The sequence below is a fragment of the Globicephala melas genome, chromosome 1 (assembly GCF_963455315.2).
Source record: "Globicephala melas chromosome 1, mGloMel1.2, whole genome shotgun sequence".
Taxonomy (NCBI): domain Eukaryota; kingdom Metazoa; phylum Chordata; class Mammalia; order Artiodactyla; family Delphinidae; genus Globicephala; species Globicephala melas.
The window spans coordinates 155,764,764-155,778,181 of NC_083314.1; the positions used below are offsets into that span (position 1 = coordinate 155,764,764).

At 55.3% G+C, this 13,418-nt stretch overlaps 1 protein-coding gene across 2 annotated transcripts; it reads right to left on the bottom strand.

Annotated features, from left to right (window-relative positions):
• Window positions 1-588: 588 nt before the first annotated feature.
• MFSD2A (MFSD2 lysolipid transporter A, lysophospholipid) lies at window positions 589-12,168 on the bottom strand. Of its 2 annotated transcripts, none has more exons than XM_030868137.2 (14): window positions 11,924-12,168; window positions 10,351-10,479; window positions 9,039-9,163; window positions 5,330-5,453; window positions 5,141-5,219; window positions 4,620-4,777; window positions 4,075-4,165; window positions 3,835-3,956; window positions 3,528-3,611; window positions 2,901-2,984; window positions 2,695-2,807; window positions 2,106-2,249; window positions 1,840-2,016; window positions 589-1,057 (listed from the first exon to the last, which is right to left on the bottom strand). In XM_030868137.2, the coding sequence occupies exons 1-14, from the start codon at window positions 12,014-12,016 to the stop codon at window positions 994-996; spliced, it is 1,587 nt and encodes a 528-aa protein (XP_030723997.1). In that variant the 5' UTR covers window positions 12,017-12,168; the 3' UTR covers window positions 589-993. The 2 variants fall into 2 exon arrangements, with proteins under 2 accessions (XP_030723997.1, XP_060163406.1); XM_060307423.1 differs by having other exon boundaries at window positions 10,351-10,482.
• Window positions 12,169-13,418: the final 1,250 nt, after the last annotated feature.

Here is a 13,418-nt window from a genome sequence, read left to right on the forward strand (position 1 = left end):
CAACCAACACATACACCCAGCTGGGTACATTCCCGCCTTCCAACACTGTCATTATCAGTGGTGGAGGAAGAATCACAGGTCTCTGGGGACCCCACAGGGACCCAGTCACAGAGTCTGCCCCAGCACAGCCAGCGTCACATGCTCAGGCAAGCCTAGGGTGGGAAGCAGAGCATGCGGGCCTGAGCAGAGCAAACTGGCCGATCTCAGACACGGGGGAGCAGTGGATAGTGGTTAAGGCACTAGTCTCGAAGACCCGGGATGTTACTCCAGTTAGGTCTCTTTTGGCTGTGTGAGTTTAGCTAAGTCCCTCTCAACACTGGGGCTCAGTTTCATCATCTTTAAAATGGGGACAGTCCTGGCCTAGCAGGATGGTTCCCAGGATTAAGTGAGAACATCAGCAAAGTGAGAGGAAAGCTTCCACACCTGGGCCTGGTACAGACAGGTGTTTAGTAAATGTTAGCTGATGCTGTTATCACACCTCCACACACATTCTCGCCCCCCAGGGCACCTGCGGCTGAGCGCTCCCTCACTCTCTGCACCTTGGCACAGAACGGCTCAGTGTCAGGACAAAGACAGAAAACAGGCAGCTCCGTTTCCCAGCTTTTATGAAAATTAATAACATTAATAGCTCACAGACATATACAAACACACAGACTGCTATGTACATGGTCATTAAGTTATTAATTAGTCTCTGTATAAAACGTTTCTACATTAGTGTCCCGGGCTAGGCCCGATCAGTCCTTGTGGCATATTCACAGTAGCAGCCCCTGGGCTTGGCCCCTGTGGTGGGCAGAGGGAGGCTGGTGGCTGTGTGAACAGCCCGCCTCACGATGGGCACAGGAGGCGTCCTGAGTCGCTCACTCTTGAGTCTTTGGCTCCCTTCCTGGCATCTGGAGACCAGCTGTTCAGTGAGCAGGCAAGCAGGCCCAGATTCCTCATCTGGCCTGGCGACCCAGGCCCTGTGCATGGTGGCTTCGGGCCACCCAGCAGGCCCTAGAGGATTCTGGCTAGTTCTGTAGAGTCTGTGTCAGAGCACCCCGAGCTGCTGGCCTCTTCCCTGCAAAAGCCAGAGGAGACGGGCTGGAGGAAGCACCCTCACCCACCTGCTTGTTCCCCGCAGGATCTTGGCTCTGAGGTCTTAGCTCGCTGCCAGGCTGGTCTAAATCACAGGACGTAGTTTGCTCACTCCCACTCTCAGCCCAGAAACTGCTGGTAGGTTTGTTCGCTGTTCTTGCAGCCCACAAGGCACCCCAAGCCCCAGTACCACGCCCTGGCCTGGGCGAGCTGGGCTGGCGCAACTCACTCCACCCTGCCCTCTGGTCTCCGCACCTGAGCTCCTGCACACCAGGAGAGCCGTGAAGAGTGTGGGCTCTGGAGTCAGAACACCAGGGCTCAAACCCCAGCTCTGCCCCTTATCACTTGTCACTCTTCCTGGTTAAGCCTCAGTGTCTTCATCTGCAGAGTGGGAATCATAGGCATCTCTGACACCCAAGGTTGTTGGACGACCATAGGAGATCACGAGTACATTCTCTAAAATGTAAACTCCTTGAGGGCAGGGATTTATCTGTTTCATTCACTAGAGCAATGCCTGGCACGTAGGCGTCCCATTAAGTACTTGTTGAATTAATAAATGTAAAACCACTCAGCCCAGGCAGGCAGCCTGTGTTCAAGAAATGTTAACGGCCACGGTGATGAATCAGCCGGGGGAAAGGGCAGAGGAGGAGCTGTCCAGGGAAGATGTGTGGAAGGCAAATCTGGCTTTGGCCCCAGGAGGTACTAGCCGAGGGCTTAGACTGGATGATGTCCCCTCGTCCACCTCCCTGTCCCTTCCCCACTCACCTCAGGGCCTGCAGGGCCTTCTTGTTCTGCCGCCGCTTCTCCTCGTCAATGGGGTACAGCTTAAAGAGCAGCAGGCCTATGAGGATGAGGACTATGGGAGCCATGGTCACCAGCATCTTCAGTGTGAACTTGACACGTGCTGGCTGGGAGCAGCCACGGGTCTGGTACCCAGTAAAGCTGTGGGACCCAGTGGTTAGGGGAGTGGTGAGGATGGGGCACCTGGGACCTACCCCTGCCCAGCACTGCCCAGACTCCCCCCCACTCACTCCAGACTGAGGGTGGAGATGCCCAGGGAGACTCCGGAGGCAAACTTGGTGAAGAAGACATAGAAGGAGAAGAAGATGGGCTCGGTCCCATGGATATGGGGCTGCTTCAAGTGGAAGTCATCAATGACGTCAGGCAGCATGGACCTGTACACGGTGGTGGCAGCCGTGAGCACCCTTCCACCTAGCAACCCCAGATCTCCACTAGCCCATGTGGTCCGTGTCAATAAGAGTGGTCCTCTGAGAGTTTGCAGTCCCACAGCTCACACACAGTTCAATGAGGAGTGGGCAACTTCATGTGAATAAAAAAGACGGCCCCTTCCTCCAAGATGAAGTAGCCCCAGATCTAGTTGCTCAGCTAGGCAGGTATAGAGTGCAGGCTAGATCTAAGCCCCCATTTCCCACCCTGACTAGATGTGGTTGTGCAGTTCACAACCTGTACAACTGTACTGGGAAGACCCGCCCCACCCCCAACCTGGACCCACAGAATGGCCTGCAGGGAGACAAGCCCCACAGGATTCTCCCTAAGGAGCTTCAGAACTGGGGGGTGGGAGGCTGGGAAACATACCCCGGTGGGCCTATATATACTTACCAGGGTAGTAAGAAGGCAGCTGCTACACTGACGCCAGCTGCCACAGCTACCACATATGTGACAATCAGGTTACTCTCCATGAGGGCCACCAAGATGAGAAATGGCACTGCTGACTAGGGGAGCGGGCACAGGAATACGAGTCAGCTGGGAAGCTCCCATCAGTAGCCCCCAAGTCAGCCCAGGCCCTGTCCTTCAGCCCCACTCACTGAGATCCCAGTGTACACAGCCATCTTCTTGCCAAACCGGGTTAGGAACCACTGCCAGATGGGGATGGTGACTGTGGCCGAGAACTGTGGATGGGCAAAGGGGGAGGAGAGGGAAGTGGGTTAGAGCCATGGAATACCCTCTGCTCTTCCCAGGACTCTAAAGGTGCTCCCAGCCCTGCTCAAGAGACAGATGACATCATCTGGACAGTTGAGGACAGGCACCCGATGGCTCTTCAGGGGAGCTGAGAGCGAGTCCCCATCTCCTCTCCTGCCTTCTCTGAGCACAGAGCTCCGGAAGTTCTGGCTTCCACACCTTTGCTTTTGCTATGCTCTCTACTTGAACATCTAACCCCAAACCCTTTCTTCTTTTTCCCCCAGTGTAATTGAGATATAATTGACATATAACATTGTACTAGTTCAAGGTGTACAACATAAAGATTTGATATATGTACCCAAACTCTTTCTTTCATCGTCCTACCTAAGCAGTGGTAGGTCAGATCCAAAGGTTCTGAGAAGCCTCCCTCATCCCTCATGACCTTGGGCCAGTCTGGGAAACGTCCTCTGGCTATCCAAAGAACCATCTCGCAGCCTAAGCCACTTCGGCCACCCTCGGGGCCCCACACGCACCATGATGGCCAGGAGCAGATTCTGGAATTCGTTACGAAAACCCAAGGTGTAGGTGCAAAACAGAGCGAAGTTCCCCTCCACCAGCTGGGGGACAGGAGAGCGTGGTGGGAAGGAAAGGTAAGGAAACAGGTGATGTAGTTGGGGCTGAGCCTCCATGACATTCCCCATGCTCCAGGGACCCCTGCTCACTCCGCCTCCATTCCACCTGTCCCTCGGGCTTTGTCCCATCCTGAGTCCGAGGCCTACCCCACCCCTCGTTCCACATACCCCCTCCTGCCCAGGCTGAGCATATCAGGGCCCGACTCACCATGAAAGCCAAGGAGGTGAAGAGGAAGCCGGCAATAAGCTTGATGTACGGGCCATGGCTCATGACCAGCCGGAGGCCCCGAAAGAAGGGCATCGGCTTGGCCTGCTGAGTCTCGTAGGGTTCTGGGGGCCAGAGGGGACGGTGAGGCAGGAGCAGAGGCCCCTCCCCAAGCCTGAGGCCCAGGCAAAGGGACAAAACCACCCCACGCTGGGGCCTGCACCCCTCCCCAGGACCCCTCACCTCTCTGCTCCCGCACGCCCAGGGTCAGGATGACAGCGCAGATGACATAGATGGAGGCAATGACCCCTGCCGCCAGCAGGTATGCGTTTTGCTGTAAAGAGGGGAAAGGTGACATAGAGAAACAGTCAGTCTGATTTCATCCCAGCTCCCACCAGCTCTACTCAATGACCTTGGATCAGTCCCTTCTCTGGGGGCCTCACTGTCTCTATCCGCGAAATGGGAAAATCAGCCTGCGCCTGCTGTTGCTTCCCAAGGCCAAGTCCAGGTGAACAAAAGGTTAAGAAGGCCAGGCTGTGGAGTCTGAGAGCCCACAGTTCAAAGCTCCCCAAATCTAGTTTCTGCAACTCACTAGCTCGATTATCCTGGACAAATTATTTAGCCTCCCTGTGCTTCAGTTTCCTTATCTGCAAAGTGGGCACATTAACACTTTGTATAACAGATGCCCAACATTTACAAACACTAGCCATTATTAATATTTTGAGGATAATGGCAGAATCACCCCATCGTTCCTCATCTCCCCCAGCCCTGCCCTGCCAGGGCCTTACCGTTTCTCTGAGCGAGGTGGCGCTCTGCGTGCGATTGACACCTTCCAAGGCTACTGTAGAAGCATTGGCGTCCTGGACACAAGGTGTATGTGCTTGGCCCACAATCTGCCCCTGGATTGCTGTGCCCAGCACTGTACCTAATACCTCCACGGTCATCCCTGAGCAGGAAAAAGCAAGTCCTTTTGAGGGGCCGCACGGCTTGTGGGCCCCCAGGGAGGAAGGTCAGATGGATATAAGCCCAGCTCTAGCCACAGGCGATAGTAGCAGCTCCAGATAGGATGGGTACTGGGTACTGGGGTAGACAGCACCTTGGCCTAAACTCATGGCCTCGCTATGTGACCTCTCCCTGGTCCTTCCACCTCCCTGGTCTCACCAGAGCAATAAGTTATTTTTAAGATGGTTTCACACCCACTCCCAAGAGCAGGGAGCTGGGCCCACAAGGGAAGAAACATGGTAGGAGGGTCAGGGAGTGGAGACCCTGGGTCCCTGGTGGGTGGGCTCAGTGGGCTGGGGAGACTTACGATACGCAGTGGCAGAATCCCGCTCACTCTGTTCCGTGCTGATGAACATGGTGAGAGCTGAGTAGGGAACGTGGAAACACTGGCATGGAAGAGAGGCCCTCGGCCAGTCAGACGATGGACAGACAGATGTGGCTTCGGGCACCAACCCCGGAGGCCCCAGGGACTTCCCGCACCCCTGCCCATACTCACCGTGACCAGCGTCTCAAAGAGGCAGTAGAAAAGCAAGTACCACAGGGTCTGGCCCTGTTGGAAGTCAGGCACGAACCAGATGAGGAAGTAGGCGATGATGGCCAGGGGCGTGGAGAAGATGATCCTGAGGAAGGGGAGGGTTTGAGTGGAGGCAGGATGCCAAAACCCCAGGATCAGGGCCCAGGCTGGACTGCTCTGCAGCCCCACAGGGTGCCCGGCAGGAAGGAAATTCATCCCCCTGGATGTACCCGCCCCAGGGTCTCTGGGAAGGGACTGATGGCCCAGCCCAGAAGGGCACACAGAGGCAGGGCCCCCAGCCTACAATCCTGAGCATGGGGTATGAGGTCAGACCCTCCTGAGTCTTGCCTGCATCTCCCCAGGTGTGAAGGCTCCAAAGACAGGGGCTTTCTATGGGCTGAGGGGCTGAGAATGCAGGCCAAGACCTCAGATGGTGGGGCAGGGAGGCAGTGGGGGAGGAGACATCCCAGTGGAATCTCACCCATGTGTGCATACACAGGAGTGGGGGAGGCCAACTCCAGGTGAAGGTGTTGCTTCTGGAGCAGCCAGAGGGGAGGACTGGGTCCAGTGCCTCCCCACATGTGAGTCCCACACCATCCTAGTTAGATCTCAGGATGGTCCAACTTCACGGCATCAGTATAGAAAGGCAGCAGAGAACCATGGTGAAAAGGCCTTTGGAGCCACACTTCCGGGATCCAGTTCTGGCTCTACCAGTAACTATAAATAACTTGGTCTGGGGCAAGTTATTTAACTTTTGAGGTTCATTTTACCAAATTATCGTTTACAAACGATAATAGTAATAGCACCTACCTTACCTTCAACACTTACTCAAGGAATATTCAAGTGTCAACTCTGTGCTGAGCACTATTCTAATGACTTGGGACGTATCAGTAAACAAAACAGACAAGTCATTGCCCTTGTGGAATTTACATTCTAGTTGGCAAACAAAAAATAAACATAAGATATATACTATCCAGCCTTAAAAAGGAATGAAATTCTGACACTTGCTACAACATAAAACTTGAAGACCTTATGCTAAGTGAAATCAGCCTGACACAGAAAGACAAATCTGGCATGATCCCACTTAGTCAAATTCACAGACAGAAAGTAGTTGGTTGCCAGTGGCTGGAGGGGAGCAAGGAATGGGGTGTTAGTGTTTAACGGGTACAGAGTTTCAGTTTGGAACAAGTTCTGGAGAGATGGTCACACAACAATGTGACTATACTTAATGCCACTGAATTGTACACTTGAAAATGGCTAAAATGGTAAATTAAAAAATTTTTAAATAGTGTATTCTACCACACACCAAAAAAGCTACATAACATAGTGGACGGTGATTAAGTGCTGTAGAAAAAAGAAGGAAAGCAGGCTAAAGGGGATTGGGAGTATGTGGGTACGATTCACAAGCAGGTGGCCAAGGTAGCCCTCACTGAGAAGGTGGCCTCTGTGCCAGGCCTCGAATGAGAGGAGGCAGTTGGCCTGGCAGAGGTCGCGGGGCAACAGGGCTCAGGTGGGAAATGTGCCCCAGCAGGCCTGGGGAGGAGGAAGGAGGCTAGGGGGCCAGAGAGAGTGGCGTGCGCATGGGAGATGGAATTAGGAAATGAGGTTGGACAGGAAATGGGGTGCCAGGTCATGTAGGGCCCAATAGGCCATTGTAAGGACTTTGGCTCTATTTCACAGGGTTGAAGTCGTTTTGAGACTTAAGTTGCTATTAAAATGTAGAACAGTTCTTGGGACACAACAAGTGTTTGCTGTGATTATCACACCAGGAAAGCTCAGCGGGAGACTTCAGGGAGCTGCCGAGAGCACTGGGCTGGGAATCAGACCTCAGATCCATCCCTGCTGCATCTCCCATGGGACCCTGCTGACACTCTGCCTCTCAATGGGTGGCCAGGAACTCCAGGAAAGTGTTCCGTCAGAGTCTTCCTCGTCTGAAACGGAGGATTTAAATGCTGGCTGAGGGCAGGGACTGGTCTGAGGCCTGGGAGAGGGGGCCCCAGGGCTCAGGAGCCCTGGAAGGCCCAGCCTCTTTCTACACCGAAAGCAGAAGGGGTGCCAGGTCCCAGGTCCTAATGGGGGTGGATGAAGAGGAGGGTCATGTACGTTACACGGCAGCCCTCAGCATGCGCTCAGACAGGGGTGGGGGTACCACTCAGAGGTGTCACCAGGAGTTCTCACCCTGACAGCTGAGGCCACGTGCTGAATCACAAACCAGCCTGAAGGGCCCTCAGCTACTTCACCAAGCTGGTTGCCGCACGTGCCTGCGTGGGCGAGACGTCCTCAGATCTCACCTCCCAAAGGGAGGGCTTCCTCTGCTCTCCTGCCCTTACTCTACCCCACCCCTCCCAGATCCTCAGAGAATCAGGGCTCCTCTGGCAGCCTTCCCCAAACACTCCATCCAAGCAGCCGGGGCTGTGGAACCAAATGTGCTGGGAGTAACCCGGGCTGCTGCTGCTTCGGGCTGGCCCGGGCTGCTGCTATTACTGCTGCTGCTGCTTCAGGCTGGCCCGGGCAGCTGCCTGCCATTGGCTGTGTCTTATGAGGAGATGTGGCAGCTCAGCCCCGCCCCTGAGTGGCTGCCAGGGGGGCGGGTACCAGGCCCAGTCTCAGGGGCTGGCTCACCGGGAACCCCAGCAGCCTGTGCAGGTAAGGCAGACTCTCCTGCCCACTGGCCCTGAAGCTTGGATCAAAGGCCCCAAGCTGGGCCTTTGCCAGGGGCTGGCTGGATTTCAGTGGGAGGGGGACCTCGTGGGAAAGGAAGCTGTGCTGGGGGGCAGGGACTGTGGGAAGAGCTTTGAAGGCCTTGAAGGCCGGAGACCAGGTATGGGCGCCCCTGGGGCAGGAAGGCGCCCACTCGAGCCTGGATGGGCTAGAGATGAAAGGGGCATGCCCCCCCCCGCCCCCCAACCACCAAGCAGGATGTCCTGGAGGGAGCCAGAGCCCTGGCCTGTCAGCCTGTCCCTCGCGCCTGCCTTTGCCAGCTGATCTGTAGCACCACCACCCCCCAGCCTTGCCTCAAAGCCTGAGGCTGAGGCCTGTAGGCTCTGTGTCAAAGGAAAAGGTAGTTCTCACGGTCCAAGGAGCCAGAGGTTATGCTGTCCCTTCTGGGTTTTACCTTCCACGCTTACCCCTCCACCAGGAGCCACTCTGCAGGGGTGCCAAATTATACTTAATAAGTGCCAGAAATGGTTCTAAGCACGTTACGTATTAAAAAATTTAATTCTCACCACAACCCTGTGAGACAGGCATAATCATTATCCCCACTTTGCAGATGAAGAAACTTGAGGCTGAGATGTTAAATGTCTTGCCCAAGGTCGTACAGCTCTAAGTGGCTAAGTCGGTATTCAAAATGAGGCAGGCTGGCTCCAGAGTGTAACCTTTCAACGATTATGGGAAGTGATGGAGCGGGAGAAGTTAGAATTCCAGCTTCATGGAAGGGAAAAGGACCTTGGGGAGGAATGGGGCCTGGGCCAGGGGAAGCCGCTCAGTCTAGCAATTCGGCCAGCCTGGGTATGAACTGGCAGGAGTTCCAATGCCCATGCCTGGGGCAGCTGAGACCTTGCTGGGGTTTCTGCATCATTCCTCCTCCTCACCCCCCAGCCTGTGACAAACCATGTGGAAGGACCACGGGGTAGCAGACATGTCAGAAGCCCCGCCTTCTACCACCTCAGAAGGAGCATTTTCTACTCACCAGGGCATGAGGCGGCCTAGGCGGGTCCAGGGGGATTTACTAATGCAGAAGCCCACCAGGGGGTCTGTGATGGCATCCCAAGCTCGGCCCACAAACAGGATGATGGAAGCAGAGAAAGGATCCACCTGGGATGGGGAACAGGCAAAAGATGACTTCCTCATCCTTCAACTGATGGGCAACATCCACCCTCACCGATGGGCAAAGGCAGGGCTCCCTCCCTACTTCAGCCTGGCCATTAGGACCCTGTACTGCTCCCACCCAGGCCTTAAGCATCATCACTTGCCTTGTTAATAATGACAACAACAGTTTCCCAACAGAAGTAGCACACTGTGTGTCTCCTTGGAAACTTTCCCAGATATTTCCCCCTAGGTCCTCCCCTCCGCTGCCCTTGAAAAACACTCCCATCAATTAGAATGAATCCAGAATTCAGTTCCTTGCCTCCCTCTCACAAGCCCCAACCACCTGATATCAGAAATAGCATTTGCTGGGTCACCGCAGTGGCCCTCAATTTCCCCATCTGTATAATGGGGTTATGACCCCTATCTTACAGGGTCAAGCTCTATCTTGGATGTGGAAAAAGAAATCAATAGAAAAAATGTTGAAAAAGTAGACTGTTACTGTCACTACCCATTCAAGCTATCCCCCTCCCCCCAAACCTTCTAGGCCTAAATAGACAGTTTCTCTGGACTCTTCCTCATCCATCAATAGGCTCTACTATTACTATCGCTCCAGGAAGCTGGAGAGGCCTCTCCCACACTGCAGTTTCCCCAGTCTGACTTTTCTAACTTTTTACATTTTGACAGCAGGTTCCCCATTATTTGCACCCCATTTAGGGCCTGGCCCATGGGAGTTGCTCAAAAACTAGCTGCTTAAATTAGGTCATTTGTCTTTTCTGGGGCTTAGGCTTCCCCATCTATTAAGTGAATACAAGATGCCTTGCTTGCAAAGTCACCAACCCCTGAGCCAAGCCAGCTACTGCTGTCCAGCTGGGGGTATTGTGTGCCAGTCTCTTCTAAGAACATCACAGCGGGCTCCATTCTATCACACCACCGCCTACCCCTCCAGGCTCTGTTGCTCTTGCCAGGCAAGGAGGAGTGAGCTGACCTTGCCAGCTAAGAGGCCTGGGGCAGAGACTCCCCTTCTGGATACTCTCCAAAGCCTTCTTATTTCTCACCCGCTGTGACTCTGAGAGGCAGGAGAGTAGGGATTCCCAGTCCCATTTCACAGATGGGGAAACTGACCCTACCCTGGAGTCCGTAGTCTCTCCCACCTTGGGGTGATGGAGGAGCCCTAGCGGGCTCAGCTCACTCACCTGAGCTACATCCAACAGGTAGATCTGCAGGAAGAACCCCAGGGCACAACCCGTCACCTGGTAGGGTGTCCCCCCAACTGCATAGCAAAGTTTGTTGCAAATGGACAACTGGTTTTTCTTCTTCGACTCCTTCTGGGAAGAAGAGGAAAGAATGAAAAGAGATCCACGATCCTGGCCTTCATCCTGGAAGTTTCCAGAGACAGGAAACTCTGGAACTTTGCCAGGAGGAACAAGTCTGCCTTGCCCTATTCCCACCCAGGGACAGCTCACTTCCCACAAGAAATGAAAGGTATTCCCTGTTCTTAAAAATCTGGAAAAGGGGAATCCATACTGAGGAAGTAGCCCCTAAGCCACCCCACCCCAAACCCAGATCCTTATCAGCTCATCTTCACTTAATGACTCCTCCAAAGGCCTCAGTTCTGTTTGTTTCCAAGTTGGAGAGGAAGCACGTGCCAGCAATGGACCTGTCCCCACCTGGCACCAGCTGCCACAACCTGAAAATCCTCTTGCCGCCAAGAGCTGCCTAAGCCCAGCCCTGGCTTCTGCCCTGGTTCAGAGGCTAGTGAACCTGCCTACTGGGTGAGGGCTCTAGAGATCCCTAAGGGCCCAACCCAGCTGGCTCTAGGCCCAGCTGTTCCTTCCATCTGTCCCAGAGCCTCCCTGGCCCCTGGAGGCAGCCAGACCTTCAGGCAAACCCAGGAGCTGTCCTACCCTCCCTCTCTCCCTGTCCCCCTCCCCCAGTTCCCAGAGAATCTTGGAGAGGAGAGGAAAGTCCTCTAGGTGCAGGGCTGGACCCTCTCTGGGTGGGGCCCTAGGGAGGTTAAGGTTGCCCAGGGAAAGTAGATTACTCATACACGGGAGCAGCATAATTGCTTTCCCAGGCTTCTTCCAAGGATCGGTTAATAAAATTAAAACGAAAAGGCAGTCACCTCCTAGATATCTAGATATCTTTTGCCTGGGATCCCTCCCTGGGGCCGTCTGATGTCATTGGGTCCTTCATTATGTCCAGAGAGCTGGGAATGGGGCCGAAGGTCAAGACGCGCAAAGCTCCGCGCGCGGGCCGACACCTACACTGACACAAACGCCTGCGGAATGCGGCTCCTTTAAGAGCAGAGCCCTTGCTCTTATGAATGAACTTGAGCGGCCCTCACTGCGGAGTTGAGAAGCAGGCGTAGCATGTGGGGGTGGAGAGCAGGGGGATGAGAGATTTGGGACCAAGTTGGGCTTCCCAGATTTCTGGGGTCTCTCTGGCGTCTAGGGCAGCAAAATTAAGCGTCTGGTCACAGAGGAACGGAAACCGACTAGGCAGAGCGGAGCCGGGCACAACGTGGAGCCGCCGGTGGGGCCGCTCCCCAGAGACACCCAGAGTGGGGGGTGGGCAAAAGGGGGCCAGCGCCTACAAACCTTCTCCATCACTGCCTGCCTCCAGGGCACCCCAGGGCCCTCTCCTGCCTCTGGGTCCTCCTGTTCCCGGCTTAGCCCAAGGTGTCCCAGAACCAGGTTTATCCCGTGACGCCCCAACCTCAGCCTGCCGCCCACCCTTGACCCTCCACCCGGGGTGCCCGGCCCTCACCTTCAGCTGGACCGGGCGTTCACCGGCTTGGAGGATGCCCGTGGGCAGCAGCCCCGCGGCGGAGCCGCTCTCGGCGCCCTCTCCTTTGGCCATGAGCCGCGGGCCACGCCGCCCCGGACCGGGAAGCCGGGATGTTCCTCTGCTCCGCGATGTTCCTCTGCTCCGCGGGCCTCCGCTCCGCCCGGGCTCGCGTTGTAGTTGTAGCCGCCGCCGCCGCTACGAACGCCGCTGACTCGCTCACTGCACTCCCCACGCGCCTCTTAAAAGGTTGGGCCCTGCCCTCTCTAACTGGCCAATCCTGGAGCTCTGCTACACCGCCGCTAGCCAATCCTGGAGCCCGTCGGGCCTCCCGCCGGCCCAAACCCGTCTGCGGCTTGTGCCACCCAGCCACGTTCTCCAGCCTGGAGCCCGCGTCCGGCTGCGCGCCTCCGCGCAACCCCGGGGTTAAAGCCGGAGACCCACTTGACAAGCACGAGGAACTGAGGTCCAAGGCTAGAAGTGACCTGCCCGAGGTCCCCCAGAGTGAGTTCTACCTGAGTGAGATCTACACCCCAAGACTTCCAACCCCCAGGCCTAGGAAAGGCAGAGGCTTGGAAACCTACTGCCCCCTTTAACGTCTGGAGTCAGTTCGAGTCTCCCTCTGCTCCAAACCTGGAGCATATAGCGCTGACACTTTCCTAACCGACACCCCTCACCCCTCCTCCAAGACGGACCATTTCTTCTTCTTCCCGATATTGGCATCTGTGGGGCCCTCGCGATGGGAGAGAAAGACGAGGCAACGCAGTCGCAGTCGCTGCCGGCAGGAAGCTCCTAAGTTGTGGAGAGGAGTCGGGACCACAGCCATCAGCACACAATGATGATATCAGTGGCATTTTACGGAGAGCTCCCTCCATGCTTAACATGATCTAATTCAACCGTCATAACCACCGTGTGAGGGTGGTGCTATTATTATCCCCATTTTACAGCTGAGGGAAGGAAAACTCAGAGAAATGAAACAGCGCTCATGTGGCAGAGGCAGGCCTATAAGGTTTTGCCCCATTTCACATCCTTCCCTCTCCACAGCCCTGTGCTATCCCTCTCAGCAAAAATTATGAGAAGGGTAAACCAGTCTCCCCAAGAAGAAGCCCTGTGAGAGGGAATTTCCTGGCGGTCCAGTGGTTGGGACTCCGTGCCTTCACTGCCGAGGACCAGAATTCAATCCCTGGATCCCTGGTTGGGGAACTGGGATCCCACAAGCTGCGTGGCACGGCCAAAAAGAAGCCCTGGGAGATACAAAGCTCTGGGTTGAAACAATCAAGGAAAGGTTTGAAAGAGTGCTGAATAATCTGGTGGCACAGTGGTTAAGAATCCGCCTGCCAATGCAGGCGACACAGGTTCGATCCCTGCTCGGGGAAGATGCCACATGCCATGGAGCAACTAAGCCCGTGTGCCACAACTGCTGAGCCTGCGCTCTAGAGCCTTCGAGCCACAACTACTGAGCCCGTGTGCCACAACT

Excerpts from the sequence above, each read along its gene's own strand:
- MFSD2A (XM_060307423.1), bottom strand. The coding sequence starts at position 12,016 with ATGGCCAAAGGAGAGGGCGCCGAGAGCGGCTCCGCCGCGGGGCTGCTG. Across the intron at positions 2,017-2,105 it reads ATCTCCACCCTCAGTCTGGA|CTTTACTGGGTACCAGACCC; the intron begins GTGAGTGGGGGG and ends TGGGTCCCACAG. Across the intron at positions 1,058-1,839 it reads AAGGCCCTGCAGGCCCTGAG|GGAAGAGGCCAGCAGCTCGG; the intron begins GTGAGTGGGGAA and ends TGGCTTTTGCAG.